Source organism: Gigantopelta aegis, chromosome 6 (assembly GCF_016097555.1).
Source record: "Gigantopelta aegis isolate Gae_Host chromosome 6, Gae_host_genome, whole genome shotgun sequence".
Lineage (NCBI taxonomy): Eukaryota > Metazoa > Mollusca > Gastropoda > Neomphalida > Peltospiridae > Gigantopelta > Gigantopelta aegis.
In genome coordinates, this window is record NC_054704.1 from 24,390,014 (window position 1) to 24,407,283 (window position 17,270).

Here is a 17,270-nt window from a genome sequence, read left to right on the forward strand (position 1 = left end):
ATACTAGAAACAACTTTGATTTTATCTACAGTAACTAAATGTCTACACAGTTTCAACTTTACAAATAATATTCTTGTAGGTTTTTTTTTATCTCTATTGTTAAATCTCATTACTCCATCTCTATTATGATAGTGTTACAATCACGATATTTCAAACTAACTAATATCTTCTCTCCTTTTTTTTTTTTTTTTTTTTTTTTTTTCCTTTGTTTTTCTCATCGTTGTCCACCTTTGTAATACCACAACCACTTTGTTTTGTTTTGTTTTTTCAACCTTGTTTTCTCTGTACTAGTCCGTCCTCAGAACAAATAAACATAACAAATAGCTTACGGGTGTATAATGAGTCCATTTCAATATCTATATTTATATATAAAAAAATGAATGTACTGTACAATTAAACAAACTGTGTAGATTTTATATATCTATTTAAATGTGTGCATATGTTGAATATATTTGAATATTTTCTATGCATATAAATTCTGTAAGGCATTGAGGCAAGGCACCCCAACCTTGACTTTGCCAAAATGATCTGGGGAAATAAATGTCAAAAAAACAAAAAAAACAAAAACAACCTGTATACTGCTACCGTACGGACACACAAGGGAGCTGTTTACTGCTACCGTACGGACACAAAAGGGAGCTGTTTACTGCTACCGTACGGACACAAAAGGGAGCTAACTGTATACTGCTACTGTACAAACACATAAAAGAGCTAACTGTATACTGCTACCGTACGGACACAATAGGGAGCTAACTATATACAGCTACCGTACGGACACAAAAGAGAGCTAACTATATACTGCTACCGTACGGACACGCACGGGAGCTAACTGTTTACTGCTACCGTACGCAAATACAAGGGAGCTAACTGTATACTGCTACCATACGGACACACAAGGGAGCCGTTTACTGCTACCGTAGGGACACACACACGGGAGCTAACTGTATACTGCTACCGTATGGACACGCAAGGGAGCTAACTGTATACTGCTACCGTATGGACACGCAAGGGAGCTAACTGTATACTGCTACCGTATGGACACGCAAGGGAGCTAACTGTATACTGCTACCGTATGGACACGCAAGGGAGCTAACTGTATACTGCTACCGTATGGACACGCAAGGGAGCTAACTGTATACTGCTACCGTATGGACACGCAAGGGAGCTAACTGTATACTGCTACCATACGGACACGCAAAGGAGCTAACTGTATACTGCTACCGTAAGGACATACAAGGTAGTTAACTGTATACTACTACCGTACGGACATACAAGGGAGCTAACTGTATACGCGATGATTTCTGGAACAGTTCCAAGAATTGAAGTAAAATTGTTAAGAGAAACCGTTACTCCCGAATAAAGTATCGTTAGTGACAAAAATGCAAAAGAGAAACTAAATTTAAGTATTTGTATCATTTTTAATTTATATAATTTTTAAACGATATGAGAACAAGTGTAAGTATCACTATACCAAAGTAATTGAATAATTTTCTTCGAGTAACCCCATCACTTATTAGGTATAGGCCATGGACTACCCCCACCCCAACTCTACTACATTATGTTATTTTAGAAGCACTAATATGTCAGGAACACGAAACTAACTGGCAACAGTGAAACACTTGGGATCGATAAGGGACAAATGACGAGAGAGAGAGAGAGAGAGAGAGAGAGAGAGAGAGAGAGAGAGAGAGAGAGAGAGAGAGAGAGAGAGAGAGGGGGGAGGGAGGGAGGGAGGGAGAGAGAGGGGAGGACAGCTGCCTCCATATAAACTACTCCTACCGATAATGCATCTAGGAATCTTCTATGTGCACTATCTTAAGCAGAATATACAGCAGGAATGCAATTTATAGAGAAAAATATACAAATCGAGCAGGGGTCACAACGAGGCTGTGAAGCTGGCGGTGGTAGTAATACTGCAATGTTTTTTTTTATAGAGACAGACAGAAAGGTCACGAACCAGAAGCATATGAAGCAAAGCGCGCATGCAGAATGATGAGGGTGCTGTTGGAAGCAGTGGAAAACTATTACACACACACACACACACACACACACACACACACACACACACACAGTCACACACACACACACACCGTCACACACACAGTCACACACACACACAGTCATACACACACAGACACAGTCACACACACACACTGTCGCACACACACACACACACACTGTCACACACAGTCACACACACAGTCACACACACACACACACATGTATATATGTAGGACAGAAAGACGGAGATGCGACCGGATGGACTGGTAGGGAAAGCTTTAGTCCCCTCCAGTAGGACCCATTATGGTCTGATGTCAACCAAAACACGACATGTTTAAGGATGCCCTCAAACACAGGTGACAAATGAGTTGTGGATCCCAATTATTTCACCGTTACAATATGTAACCCATGACCTAGTAGGTATATATATATATATATTTGTATTCGTTATATATGTTAAATCATTGGCCTATTACAGTGCATAAGTATGTATTACAGCGCATAATTATGTAGATTAGTTGACCTTTTAATTCACTCAGTGCATAGTAATTCAGGGTCTATGCACAGTTCTGTAATGTTTGATCTCACTGGCTGTTTGGTAAATAACTCATTTCCTATGTACAATTTAGTAAATTAATAGACCTTTTGCTGGGTTCATTGTTTTTTGGTACTTCAGTTTCTATATATGCACAGTTTATTAGGTTACTTGATCTATTATCATCACAGGTGGTTGTTTGATAAAATAATGTTATTTTATTTTATTTTTCCACAAACCAGCAGGCCATTTGACTCTATGGATTAGTTAATCTCTTCCTCAGAGCGCCCAAGCCTTTTGACGATTTTTCGTCCTGGATCGACTTGAACAACCTGTAAGCGTTGTACTCATCTCGCATCACGTCGTCCAGGTAACGCAGGCGCGAGCGCTCGCCGTTCCACCGTATGCCCTGGTGCAAGCCTTCTACGTTGAGGTTTTCTCCCTTGACGGTGAACACCCACATGGTCTTGTGCTCCCTGTCGGTCTCGCCCATGTGTATGTACACGGGGTCGAACAGGAGGGTGTCCAGCACACATCCGAGCTGCGACTCGATGACGTCCTTCACGTCCTCGTGGCTGGCGTTCACACCCTTCAGGGTGAAGCACAGGGCGCCGGGCGTCGGAGGCGGGAGGATTCTGCGCATGCGTATCGTTGGCAGTTTCAAGCTTTTCTTTCGTTCGAGTTTTTTAACTTCCGGTTTTAGGTCTTCGTTGCCTTTACTTTCAAGCTCGTCTGTGGTGCGAGGCAATTCTGCGGAAGATCTGAAAAGAAGTTATGAAAAAATAATAAGTGCTAATAATCTAAGTCGTATTACAATGAATTAAGATAGACGATCACGCCTATGCAATTTTAAAGATTACTCTATAGGTAGTACTAAACCAAATAACATCCGACTGGGTCAGTGTTCGAGGTGCACCTAATTTTTGATAGAACAGTTAATAGCACAAGTCCTGTCATTGGTTATACATATTAGTGTGTTTGTCTGGGCAAAAAATGTATGCACTTTTATTTCTTCTAGTACCACTGTGTTAAGTAGCATTGTGCTTGAAACATGTATGGGGTACCTGTAAAAAAAAGTACTAAAATGTTGTGCGGAACTACGGTAGTCATAGCCGCTACCTGTTATCTCTGAAATGAGCAGTTTAACACCCAACTTTTCTGATTTACTTTAAGAGTGAGGGCTGGTAGTATTTATATCTGTGGTGTACATATCGATTGATACGCTGCAGGTAGGAATTTTAGCCACATATGTTACTATTGCCATCTATGGGATTTGCTTTAGTGGCACACACCCTACATGAATCATGTACTATTAGTGTTTTCCCTAGCTTGTTTTAGAACGGTGCAGCACCATGCCTCAGTAATCTAGCACCATCTTGCCTTAATCAGCACCATGCTGCCCTGAGATTAAACAAGCCTTTTTCATCAATTAATTCTAAAATTGCCTTTATAAAACACCCAAAAAGGTATTATTAATTAATAAAATATGCCTTTTATATCTTTTGACATTCATTTATTAAAGCAAGCACATAAATTCCATTAATGTTTATTTAATGAAAAACAAGTGCCCCCAAAATGGTGAAAATGCCCCAAAAGTGTTTGGTCTACCATGCCTTGCCTAATTTCTAGGGAAACACTAACTGTGTACATCAAACATACTCTGTGTACATCAAGTATATACTATAAACATTTGTTTTGGTGGTACACACCCTATAGCTGTGAGCCAAAGTTACAGTTACGAGTCTTTAGTATTTTATCAAGCCACATTGATTCATAATTAAAAACTGACCTTTTTTTTTAAATGTTCTTAATTGTTTTTTTATTGTCCCCAGACCATTAGACAGTGCCATGGTTGGGGAGCCTTGATACACGGCTTACAATTTATCTTAAAATTAATATTCATACATGTGTAAACATACATACATTATATACAAACATACACACATACATACATACATATACACGCACGCACGTACGCACTCACATTACATTCTATTCTGATATATGCAGGTACAAATCAAAATAAAATAGTACTTCCTTCTATGCACCATGCCTTATGGTCCAGGACTTTAAAAAAGCAAAAGAAAAAAGGGTAACTGACCTTTTTACCCTTCCAACTCCCCCAACACAGATATAAATCAGCGTTTGTAATAAATGTAGTTACTATGTTTTAGTAGACCTGAAAGCTATTGCATTAATACTATAGTGTGCCTGTAGATGATCCTGCTGTCAAGAAAACTAGCGCGGGACATTTCACGATTCGTTTAAAGGGACAGTCCCGAGTTTTCTGCAGTTTTTAAGTTATCGACTAACAGAGACTTTTTAACGACTGTAATTACATATCAAATATATTTTTCTGCATAAACTATTAGTGGCTGAATATTAAACGTGTTTCTGATCGTTCTAGTATTTGTACTAGGTTGAATTTCATTTTATTTCCTAAAATATTTTCTTTTCGTACGTAGGAAATTATTTGAAGACAAAATCCAGTTTGGGCTTCTTACAAATATTAAGACGACCAGAAACACATTGAATATACAGACACTGATATTCTAAACAAGAAAATATATTTAATGCGTATTTTTAGACAATCTAATTAAAATTAGCTCCACTATTACATGTGGATCTAACACCAGCCAGTTGGAGCTCATGTCCACCAATCAAAACCTTACTTGCAGAATCCTGCCATTGATTTAAAAATAATTTGAAAACATTCCTAATTATCCTGAGGGTATACGACATATTTCGTGTGAATTACGAATGCCTTAAAACATGTTTTATTTTATAAAATAAATAATTTGTAATGTAAAACTGAAGACTGATTTAGTTAGGGTTTTTTTATATAAATAAATAAATAATTTTTAATGTAAAATTGAAGACTGATAACCCACCCCGTACGTATTGGTATGGTTCGCTGTACTGCGGCCACTAAACTAGACTCGCCCGATATTTTTAGAATTTATATGCTCCCAAATAACGTTATAAAAGGCGAAGTGTGATTGGTCAATATTTAAATTATTATTTACAGACAAAATGTTACCTGGACATTGGGGACTACGCAGGATTCTGCAAGTAAGGTTTTGATTGGTGGACATGAGCTCCAACTGGCTGGTGTTAGATCCACATGTAATAGTGGAGCTAATTTTAATTAGATTGATTTTTAGACGTTAAACGATTTTATTAGTAGGAAACATCTTACAATGCAGTCCCGTTAAGAATTTAAAGTAAAATACAAAAATGCGTTTCGGATCTTGCTTGGTTACCTCTGTAAGTTGACCTCTGTAATATTTAAATTTATTATCTGTATGGTTCAACATAACCGAGTTAATAATAATCATACGAAGCACACGTGTAATAACAAGTGTAATGACGTAATTTTAGGAAGCGACGTCATATGATTTGTAGTTGGTTGTTATTTATTATTTCTAAATAATAAGCGCGCATGTGGTATGCTGCTACTGATATAACAGCAAAATGAGACTGTTCTTTGATATAAGGACGGATAATTCCCACATTTCTGTGGTCAACCTATATTCGTTTTCTGCATATCGGTTATCAAGCAATTGTACTTTCTAAAAATAGCATTCACTTAGTTCTCTCGAAATTGTAGTATTGGTTTTACAGAATACATGCAAGGGTAAAACTGATGGTGTGGAACCTGAAAGTTATAAAATACGATAGCTTGTTAATTTTGTTTAACGACACCACTAGAACACATTGATTTACTAATCATCGGCTATTGGATAGGGAACTTTTATATGCACAATCTCACAGACAGAATAGCACATACCACTGCTGGAACGAGAAATAGCCTAATGGGCCAATCGACGGGTATCGATCAAACAAACGCTTTACCACTGGGCTACGTTCCGCCCTAATAACGACAGAGGACATGCAGATGTTAATGCAGTCAAGAAAACAAACAGGTACGTTAAGCGAACGTTGGACGGCTACTTAAGACGTGTTAAGATACAAAAAACTAATCCAATTGTTAATTATGATTATTATGGCTGGGCACCTGGCATGGAAGCAATCACGTCTTTGCATAACATTCTTTGCACTTTGCCTTGTGCAGAGATACAGTTTTGATATGGCAATACGATTTTGTCATTCATATTTGAGAATGCATATTGCAGGATCTTCTACAACTCCTCAAGATATTCTTACGATTTCTTTGGTTTGCGGTTAATTTCTTGAATCGGATAAGACTAGGTTTCAGTTGTAAAAGTCTCAAAGTGACAGATCCTAGGTTTTAAATAGTACGACGTATGAAATCAAACATTACTTATAATTGTATTGATTATATTATCCGAATTTTTTCTGGTCATCCAGGTATACCTCAAAATGCATTTTTGTCATAATTTTAAAAACGCACGTTCATCCGAGAGGTAATGGTTATCAAGACAAGTCCTAGTTGTTTTTAGACGGCATTTCACCGTTTAAATATCACAGACAGTAGCTTCTCATTGTTATAACCTGTTTGTAGATTAACAAAACTTAGTGTTCATTTTTACAGTCTAAAACTACTATTTTAACGAGGGCCTTTAACTAATCTTACGAAATGAGCGATTCCGCAACGACAACTCGTCCGTCGGCGACTAGAAATAAGATCGTCCGAGACAGATGAGTTGAGCTAAAACAGCTACCTTGACTCAATATCAGTCTAGCATTTTAGCATAGAAGGATTACTTTAGACATTAATTTTGTCATAAAATCATGCCAGGTGAGTGAGAAACGAGTTTCGTTAATCAGGAGCCCTGTCGCAATGGCGAACACCCAGAAATTATCTCCCCCTTAAAGGTCGCGTCGTCACTATACACCCTAGAGTCTCGCTTTAAACAGCTGTTCAGTAGTGTGATTTGAAGCCACTGGTCGTATAAAATTACTTGTCCACCTCTGTACGAAAAAAAAAAGTGGTCATTTTTTTTCAGACGATGATGCATTGCACAAAGAATGTCTGGACTGCATAACGGATCTAAGTATATGACAAAATACAACAACAACAAAAAACAAACAAAACAAACAGTGAATCGCTGAAAAACGAGGAGTTATGTATGTCATTGCCAAAAACCTATCCATTCTCGGTGTGTGGATTTAAAACAAAATTAATTATTTATATATTATTTGAATAAAATCTAGGCTGGTTGAAATATTATATTTTCTTCCTTTTATGTATGCTATGTGAACGTTTGTTTATTTGTGTGTTTTGTTCACTGTTTTGGTGAGGGGGAGGTTTAGGTGAGTTCGTCCTACCCCCCATGGCATTGATCATGTTTGTTGTCGATTATTTAATTAATTAATTAATTTATTTTTAATCAATAATTTCACAGACTAAAAGAAAACATGTTTTAGAAACAACCCTTTTTTTTATTTATGTACAGGGCCAGCGGAGTGTATTGGAAAGTGGGGATGGGGTGGGGGTACTTATAGTGTGCTGTTTGTTAAAAGGTTGTGGTGTGTGTGAGATAGAGAGAGACAGACAGAGAGAGAGAGAGAGAGAGAGAGAGAGAGAGAGAGAGAGAGAGAGAGAGAGAGAGAGAGAGAGAGAGAGAGAGAGAGAGAGAGAGAGAGAGAGAGTGTATACATGTATTTGAGGGCCCGAACCTGTTGGTGGGGGTTCGGAGGCATGCTCACCCAGAATAAGTTTAAATTTAAATATCAGATGTTAACATAGGACCTATGACATCTCCAGACTTTTGAGAACAGTAACAGGAAAAAAGAGGAGACCATGGCCCTATCGGCCCTCACCTCTTCCACAGCCCCTAATACACAAATTGAAGAAGAAGAAAATAATAGTTTGAGACATGCAAATAGCATACATACAATATAAACAGAATAGTGAGATGTGGAGTGCTCATTGAGGTGTAAAAAACAATTGTTTCTTGAAACCGACCCTACCTAAAAAACAAAGGCTTACCCTTATTATTTTCCCCCATTTGTTTTAAGTTAAAAAGAGTACAGATGTAGTTTAAAGTTTAGACTGGGCCTACCTAATATTTTTTAGTCATGTTCCCAGAATTTTTTTTAGGTACAAGGCAGAATAAAATTATCTTTTCTTCATTTGTTAAACTACATTTGATTATTCCTTTGTTAATCTATCTATAGGGGGCCTATTAGTTGGGTATCTCTTTTGTAAGCTGTAATATGTATGTAGGATGCATTTTATTTTTATACTAAGCATATCTGAAATTACTGACAAAAATACTACCAAAGGATGCTGTGATGGTGGTTTAAATAAATAACTCCAATGAAAGTGAAAATGCTGAAATTAAAGTAATTGGTAGGAGTAGCCTGTGTGGTGGCCATGGGTTTACCTTCTTGGTGAGTCAGTATCTATGCCAAGTGTCAAAACCATGGGTCAAAATTATGAAGGCTGTTTTTCTGAAACACAGATGTTTAACACCAAATTTAAAATGTGCTGAGATGTTGTAAAAAAAATATTAATTTCTTTTCATTATTGGTTATTCTAAAGAGACTGTGGAGCTTGTTTTGCAATGTGATATTTGATTAAATGCTTGAGGCATAACAGAATAAACTGTTTTGTTTTTGCTACTGACCCAAAAACAAACTAACCATAACAAAATACTTTCCAAATTATAATCTAGAATTTATTTACATAAATATCCTGAAACTGGAAATTTTAATATTTGTTCAAAAAATAATAAATAAATTAAAAAAATTTCAGATGGTGTGTGTGTGTGTGTGTGTGTGTGTGTGTGTGTGTGTGTCTCTTTTTATTCTTTGTCCTTTTTTTCATTATTGCCTAACTGGACTATTTTGGACAAATGTAGCAAAATCCCAACATTTTATTCTCCAGTGACTGTTTAAGCCTATAACAGTTTATAATACTTTCACTTTTTGGGGGAGTATTCTGACTACATTGTGATCAATTCTAGCATGGCATTGAAAACCCCCACACAGTTGCACTGAAAATATAAATACCAGATAGGTATTGTTTATGTACAGTTTATCAAATACATGTACATGCTAAGCAAGTAACTCATACATTGAACATGAAACAAGCCATGTGTGAATACATCTCTTGAAATTAATGTAATTAGTGTTAATTGGTGTTGTACCTATATTCACTTTAAACCATTAGTAAACCATAAATTAAGTGTACTTTTATATATAGTCATAATTATTTCTTGCTGCATCTGGTTTTAGAAATCCACATTTGTAAAATAGCAGTATTTTGTTTCTTTAATTTATAATTTATTACTCTTGCAGCCTTTGGAGAGAAAAAATAGTATAACTCTAAAGCAGTTTTCAATTGCTGTTAATTTCATTATCAGTGGAAATCATGGAAAGTCATGGATTTTCTTGGTAAATAAGTGTATGAACCATGATAAAGATTATTTACATTGGACTTAATATAAGTACTGAAAAGTATAAAATTTAGATACTGGTAGGTCAAATAGATTTATGTTAAAACAGGCTCAGTGAAATCAGAATTCCTATCAGATTATGTCATTTTGTACACACAAATTAAATTATTTACATTAACAAATTATAAATATTGAAAAATAATACCACTATCATTTCTAATTTCATGTAAATGTGTATGAAAAAGCATTGTTATATTTCTACTTACATGTGAAGAATTTTTTTAAATTAAGAACAAAAAAACTATATATTTAATATTTTAAATTTCCTATTTATTTTTCATCATTTGAAAATTTAATATTTATTTCTGTAATTATATATGTATGTTATTGATTTTTTTAAATTTATTACATGTATACATATAAACATTTTTAATTTTTTTTTTATTTTTACATATATATATATATATATATATATATATATATATATATATATATATATATAATATATATATATATATATATATATATATATATATATATATTATATATTTATTTATTTATTTATTTATTATGTATTTTATTTATTTATTTTGTTTGGTTGGGTTGGGTTGGGTTGGGTTGGGTTGGGTTGGGTTTTTAAAAAAAATTTCATTGAAATAATTTATTAAAAATAATTGTTGACAAATTTGGTTGAATTTACTCTACTCTGCAAACGAATAATTTGTGGTTTTAAACACGTATATCTTCATATTAAATCGCGATAACAAACATTGAATAGTAAATGAATGAATGATTGTTTAACGACACCCCAGCACGAAAAATACATCGGCTACTGGGTGTCAAACTATGGTAAACAAATAACATTGAATAGAACCCGGAAGTAAACTGCGAAGAATGGAACGTGGCGTTTTACAAATTAAAACTTTATTAAATGTTGTTACCATTTTTTTTATTGCAAACACTCAAGTATTATCAGTCAAATATGTACACATTTAAGGTTTTGGCATGGTAGATATATGATAGAAAGTTGTAAGAACGGTAGGGAGTAGCCTACGTGGTTGGAGAAAACACACGATTTAGCTGGACATTATTTTGATCTTTTTTTTTTCCATTTTTTTTTTTACTACCAACTGCGGAATTTCGTAGATTTTTATTATTTACTTTAATTTTTAGCCGTTCTACGCTTTAGTCGCATATATGCTCACAATTTGGTCGGGAATAATAGAGTGGATATACCGATCGATGCTTTACGACAATACAAATTTAGAAAAAAGAATGGTGTATAGTGCACGAGCGCCACCTGTCGGAAAGTCTCTGATTGTTCGACATTGGAGAAACAAGGATTGGTACGTTGTTCTAGATTTTAAGATGTTGACAGTTCCGAAAATGTTTCATCGAAGGCGAAAAACAGAAGAGGAGAATGTCAACCAAAGTGTGATGCTTCCACGATGAATACACGAAAGCCAAAGGTAATGTTAATTGGACAAAGGTGCTGATGTTGTATATTAAAAGTTTAAAAAAAAGAGTTTGATTTGCTTAACAACACCACTAGAGCACATTGATTAATTAATAATCGGCTATCAGATGTCAAACATTTGGTAATTCTGACTCGTAGTCATCAGTGGAAACCCGATACATTTTTCCTTCTGCACTTTCCTACATCAGGAAAGCACATACCACGGCCATTGACCAGTTGCAGTGCACCGGTTGGAACGAGAAAACCCCCAATCAGTTGAATGGATCCACCGAGGTGGTTCAATCCTGCGACGCAAGCACCTCAAGCGATCACTCAACCGTACATTTAGTAATTGGACCATTACTGGATCTATTCCACCAACAGACAATTGTAGTGACATATGTTTTTGAAGTTGCTAATGCAATATTTCCATCGACGCCATTTTATGTATAAAGAAAGAAAGGAAATGTTTTATTTAACGACGCACTCAACACATTTATTTACGGTTATATGGCGTCGGACACATGGTTAAGAACCACGAAAATACTGAGAAAACCCGCTGTCGCCACTTCATAGGCTACTCTTTTCGATTAGCAGTAAGGGATCTTTTATATGCACCATCCCACAGACAAGATAGTACATACGACGGCCTTTGTCACACTAGTTGTGGAGCACTAGCTGGAACGAGAAATAACCCAATGGGCTCGCCGACGGGAATGGATCCTAGATCGATCGCGCATCAGGCGAGCGCTGTACCACTGAGCGACGTCCCGTCCCCTCCATATTATGTATACTTCATGGATATAAATACGACTAACCCTACAGAAACTGGCGTCTACGCTGCTTGTTTTGTATATCACTGGAGACGTCTTTTCCTATCTGAATTCTGCACATGATAAGCCATCGTACATGACATCTTGCAAATAAATTCTAGGAATTTACTGGCCAGATGAAACACTTTTTTGACGACAAGATATGTCACAAATCTCGCCAATAATATCTATACACCGATTTGGTTGGTGGTTTTCATACTAAAACTATAATTTAATAAGATTTTATTACATAAGAAAAATCTGGCATACTTGCGACTGGATCTAGTGTGAGTGACTGCGACGTTTTTTTTATAGTCTGAATACCAAGGAAGACTGAAACAAGAAACGATAGTCAAATATTTTACATGTACACACACACGCACGCACGCACGCACGCACGCACGCACGCACACACATGTATGTGTGATAACTGACGCACATTAACATGATGAGCATTATTATGGTGATGGTAGTTTGCTTCTGTTTTTGTTTTGTTGTTATTGTTGCTGCTGTTATTTGTGGTTTTGTTGCTTCTTTTTTTTTGGGGGGGGGGGGGGGGGGTAGGGGGTTGAACGTATATGTTTACCGGTCTTATTTGTACAGTAGTTCAGCCATTGTACTTGAGGTTCTAGCCACTAGTTCTAGCCACTTGAGATACACCCAGCGTAAATTTATCCATTTTAAATATTACCTATAATAAATTAATGCCTCGTGTTGGATGCATAAAATCGTGATTAAATGATGATGTCTTTAAAACAGTAGTATTATCTCCAGCCTGATTCGCATAACTCAATCAAAGGATTGACAAGAGAGGAGTATGCCATCATTTTTTAGACAGAGAACCGGACATAACACTCATACAATATATTCATTAACATACGTGTGTATAAAATGTGTTAAATATAATATACCTTTTAGATGCACTCTTTTTTCTTGGGCGGTCCAATTTTGGCGCCGATTTGTAATCGCTAACTGGGAACTTTTCACTGGTAGGCCTAACTGGAGCACTACTGGCCTGTTTTATACCACTGTTCGTTCGGGAACGTGGCGCCTTGGGAATGATGGGGTTTTCTGAACTGAGGTCAGCACGTAGAGGGGCCATACTTTGTAGCCCCTTGAACGAAGAAACACTGAAACCCAAATCCAGCAAATTCCAAAAGTTATCCGCTTTTACGCTTTGGGATCGGCCATCGATCTTTCTAATAAGGACATCTTCTATAAGCGGGATATCATCGGACCCTGATACTGTGTGTGTATGTCTATTCACTAGATCTTCCGTTTGACTTCTGTTGTACAGGCTTGGCAATGGTTCTTTTCGCTTTACTGGAGTTAGGCTACATGGTTGGTCGACACGGGTTGAATATGGGGGCAGATTGCCGGTTACGTCCACTTTTGAAATTTCTAGCGGGATATTTTCACCCGGTATCCGGTATTTGTAGAAATGTATAAAGTTGCCGTTGTCGGTTTTAAGTAGAATCAGAGATTGGCTAGAAGTCGGCATCTGGACATTTACTTAATTTGCAACTACTAAAAAAGTTGAAAGTCTCCAAACAATAATTATTTACTGACGTCATATTCATGTAACGTCATACGTAGGCTAAATGACGTCATGCTATGTTACGATTGCTATAAATATTTTGGCCCGTTATTTATTACTTTTATCGTGGGTCAAGTACATGACAAGGCTGCGGGCGGGACGTAGCCCAGTGGTACAGCACTTGCTCGATACGCGGTCGGTGTGGGATCGATCCCCATCGGTGGGCCCATTGGGCTATTTCTCGTTCCAGCCAGTGCACCACAACTGGTATATCAAAGGCCGTGGTATGTACTACCCTGTCTGTGGAATGATGCATATAAAAGATCCCTTGCTGCTAATCGAAAAGAGTAGACCATGAAGTGGCGGCAGCGGGTTTCCTCTCTCAATATCTGTATGGTCCTTAACCATGTCTGACGCCATATAAATGTAAATAAAATGTGCTGAGTGTGTCGTTAACTTAAACCTTTCTTTCGTTCTTTCATAATGTTCTTCAACATATTAAGTTAATGTATATTGCTTCGCTGTTAATTTCATGTACATTTACTACATGGACTTTGTTGAGGGAACACATGTTACTTACGTGTGAATCGTCTTCTACTCGTAAACAAACATGAACCACGCGCCCGTGCAAAGAGATGTTTCTGACCTACATGCACGTCACACGTATGAGGCTCGTTACGCAGGAGCTCACGTGGAGAAATCCTAAACTCTCTATTATTACCAGTCCTGCCATTGGTGTTAAGTGTAACATGTATAGTGTCTATTTTTTGTGCAACATTTTTTATTTATTTAAAACATGCTTGTGCCCAAAGGTCACTGAGCCTAATGTAAATAAAGCATATATTTATCTGTTTTAACTGAATGTCACACGCGGGTGAAGAAATCAGATACTGCTATAAGATACAGCACGTATGTCATTATTTACATGATGTTCAACCCACGGTATTTTCACAGGTCCACAAATTGTCCTGTGTACATCTAGATTTTTTAAAATTTCTCAGTTATACGTCATCGATCCACATATTTCACGATCCGTTATGACCTGAAAGTCACCCTGGAGCAACTGGAATCACGAAGTGAAATTGCTTTTTGTCTGATGATATTCAATGAAATAAAAATTATGTCAGGATCTGCGACCACTAATGCTAGGCTTCGACTACCAACTGCCAGCAGAAAGTTGGCCAACTCGACGCTTGCGTTGCAATTTCCCCCATTCCCGACTTGGACGGGTGTGCTCAGATTAACAACTAATGGGTTCGACGAGAATCGAGTTATAAGAACATTAAGACTAGCAACTGGATAGTTGTTGAAGTCGTGACAGCAGAACGGTGGCCAGCTTTCTGGTAGCAGTCGGTAGTCGTCTTCTGATTCTGCGATCTCAAAGCCATGCTTAGACTTTCAGTCCTGGAGCCAATTTCACTAAACATCGTAAGCTACGTTTTGCACGTAAACGTAAATCTACGACTGAAGAGCATTTCACAAAGTTTAAACATAAGTTACGAGTAAAGTTAGACGTAAATCTAAGAGTGCCCTCGACCACAACTAGTCGCACACATAAATTGCTACATCCACTTCAATAATTCATAAAATGGTAACACTTTTGCTTTTGTAAAGTGTTTAACAAATTAACTCCCTTTATTAATCCAGTGATAGCCAATTTTGTTACCTATGTCATTTGATCCACTCAGGGCGAGATTTAGCTCAATTGGTTGAGGTGCCAGCGTCACAGGATCGAACCACATCGGTGGGTCCATTCAACTGATTTGTTTTTCTTCTGGTTCTAACCAGTGCATCACAGCTGGTCAAAGGTCGTGGTATGTGCTTTCCTGTCTGTGGAAAAGCGGATATAAAAGATCCCTTGCTGAATTAAGAAACAAATGTAGCGGGTTTCCTCTAAAAACTACTTGTCAGAATTACCAAATGTTTGATATCGAATAGCCGATGAATAATAAATCAATGTGTTTTAGTGGTGTCGTTAAACAAAAATAGGCTGATAGCGTTCTGTTAAGACGAGTCTGCATATTTTTTGATATATGCAAATGTATGCAGCAAAAAAACAGACGATATTTTCCCTAGTACCTATTTCCTGTACCAGCTCCCATTAAACGCAGGGCCATACCGTGGTCTGGACATGGGTGTGTGGTAAACTGCCCTGAAAACGCGTCTCTTCTTGTCTTCATTACGAATATTTCGGACCTCGGCTCATTTGCCTTGCTCAGCTTGCTCCTATTACAATTCTGTTACACCTTCTCCCCTTTACAAATGTCTAGATCCGCCCCTGCTATCAAATGTATTATTTTAAAACTTATATTTGACGTACTGTACCATATTTTACTTTCATCTTTTTAAAATTCAACATCATATTTTCTCTGAAATTTAGAAATAAAAGATATATCCATGCACAAATGACTGCCTGGTCAACTGACTATTATTTTTTTTTTTGGGGGGGGGGGGGGGTGAAAGTTGTCTAGACCAAAAAACAACAAAAAAACAAACCACCCCACCCAAAATACACCCGAACAGTGGCGTAGCATGGGAAGGGCCACCGGGGCGGTTGCCCTGGGCGCAAAATTCTGGACTGGTGGAAGGGACTCGGGTAGTGCTAACGGTCCACTGGTTAGTGGGCGCAATACTTGCCTTGCCCCGGGCGCTGGCAACCTATGCTACGCCACTGCACACAAAAGTCATCTTGCATTTTGCCTACACAAACAATAAGCTCGTTTATGACCTGGGAAAATTTTAGTTGCGGATCCATGGGGTGAACATGACTTTTTTTTTTTTTAATGCAGACCCTTTATGCAGTATATCTACTACTTTGTTGGAAAACACGAATAGAAATCACCATATTTTTTTTATTTTTTTTAAAGTGCATATCGACTTGTCCAAGTCAGGCCAGTAGGAACCGGAGGGGGCCTGGGGATACGTCCCCCCCCCCCCCCCACACACACACACACACTCTTGTGAGACTTTTTTTTTTATCACATTAATTTTTACCATTGTAACCCAAAATCTGATACAGAGTTTGTACCCGATCTATCAGTGCTCCCTCCTCCCCCCCCCCCCCCCCCACACACTCCCAAAGCAAATATAGGGAATTGACCCACAATATAGTGTTTTTAACTACATAGGTTAACATTATCGCCTATAGGAGTTTATTTGGTACAGTACAACCGTGTGTTGGTATACCGGAAACGGTGGTTTCCAAACTTTATCTAGTTTATTCGTTCTTTCTTTTAAAAGTTATGTTTTGTTTTGTTTAACGACAGTACTAGAGCACATTGATTTATTAATAATCGGCTTTAGATGTCAAATTTATGCTAAATGAACTGCAAAAGAAAGCAGGCGTAGATTTACGTGCAAAGTAAGTTAGTAGTATTTCTACGACTGCCTTCGTGAAATGGAGTAAACGTACACGTAGAGGTAGACGTACGACAGGTGTAAGTTTTACACGTAAACGTAAATTTACGATGTTTAGTGAAATAGGCTCCAGGTCCCACTAGGAAGTGTGCTGTCCGTCGAAAGGACGTAGCCAGTCCCCAAAGTTTTTCTTTGAGGTGCACAGGACACCGCCAGGTTTCTTGTCTTAGAGTGTTGTGTGGTG

The 17,270-nt window shown here is 37.4% G+C and overlaps 1 protein-coding gene across 3 annotated transcripts; it reads right to left on the reverse strand.

The window, feature by feature from the left end:
• Positions 1 to 1,398: 1,398 nt before the first annotated feature.
• Positions 1,399 to 13,726, reverse strand: LOC121376092. 3 transcript variants are annotated; one of them, XM_041503872.1, is made up of 4 exons: positions 13,044 to 13,076; positions 12,403 to 12,465; positions 8,851 to 8,917; positions 1,399 to 3,297 (listed from the first exon to the last, which is right to left on the reverse strand). In XM_041503872.1, the coding sequence occupies exons 3-4, from the start codon at positions 8,889 to 8,891 to the stop codon at positions 2,793 to 2,795; spliced, it is 546 nt and encodes a 181-aa protein (XP_041359806.1). In that variant the 5' UTR covers positions 8,892 to 8,917; positions 12,403 to 12,465; positions 13,044 to 13,076; the 3' UTR covers positions 1,399 to 2,792. The 3 variants fall into 3 exon arrangements, with proteins under 3 accessions (XP_041359806.1, XP_041359804.1, XP_041359805.1); XM_041503870.1 differs by lacking the exon at positions 8,851 to 8,917 and having other exon boundaries at positions 13,044 to 13,724; XM_041503871.1 differs by lacking the exons at positions 8,851 to 8,917; positions 12,403 to 12,465 and having other exon boundaries at positions 13,044 to 13,726.
• Positions 13,727 to 17,270: the final 3,544 nt, after the last annotated feature.

Coding starts and splice junctions, on each gene's coding strand:
- LOC121376092 (XM_041503870.1), bottom strand. CDS start 13,633: ATGCCGACTTCTAGCCAATCTCTGATTCTACTTAAAACCGACAACGGC. Junction 12,466..13,043: donor AAAAAGAGTGCATCTAAAAG/GTATATTATATT, acceptor TTCTTGTTTCAG/TCTTCCTTGGTATTCAGACT. Junction 3,298..12,402: donor CACACTAGATCCAGTCGCAA/GTATGCCAGATT, acceptor ACTTCTTTTCAG/ATCTTCCGCAGAATTGCCTC.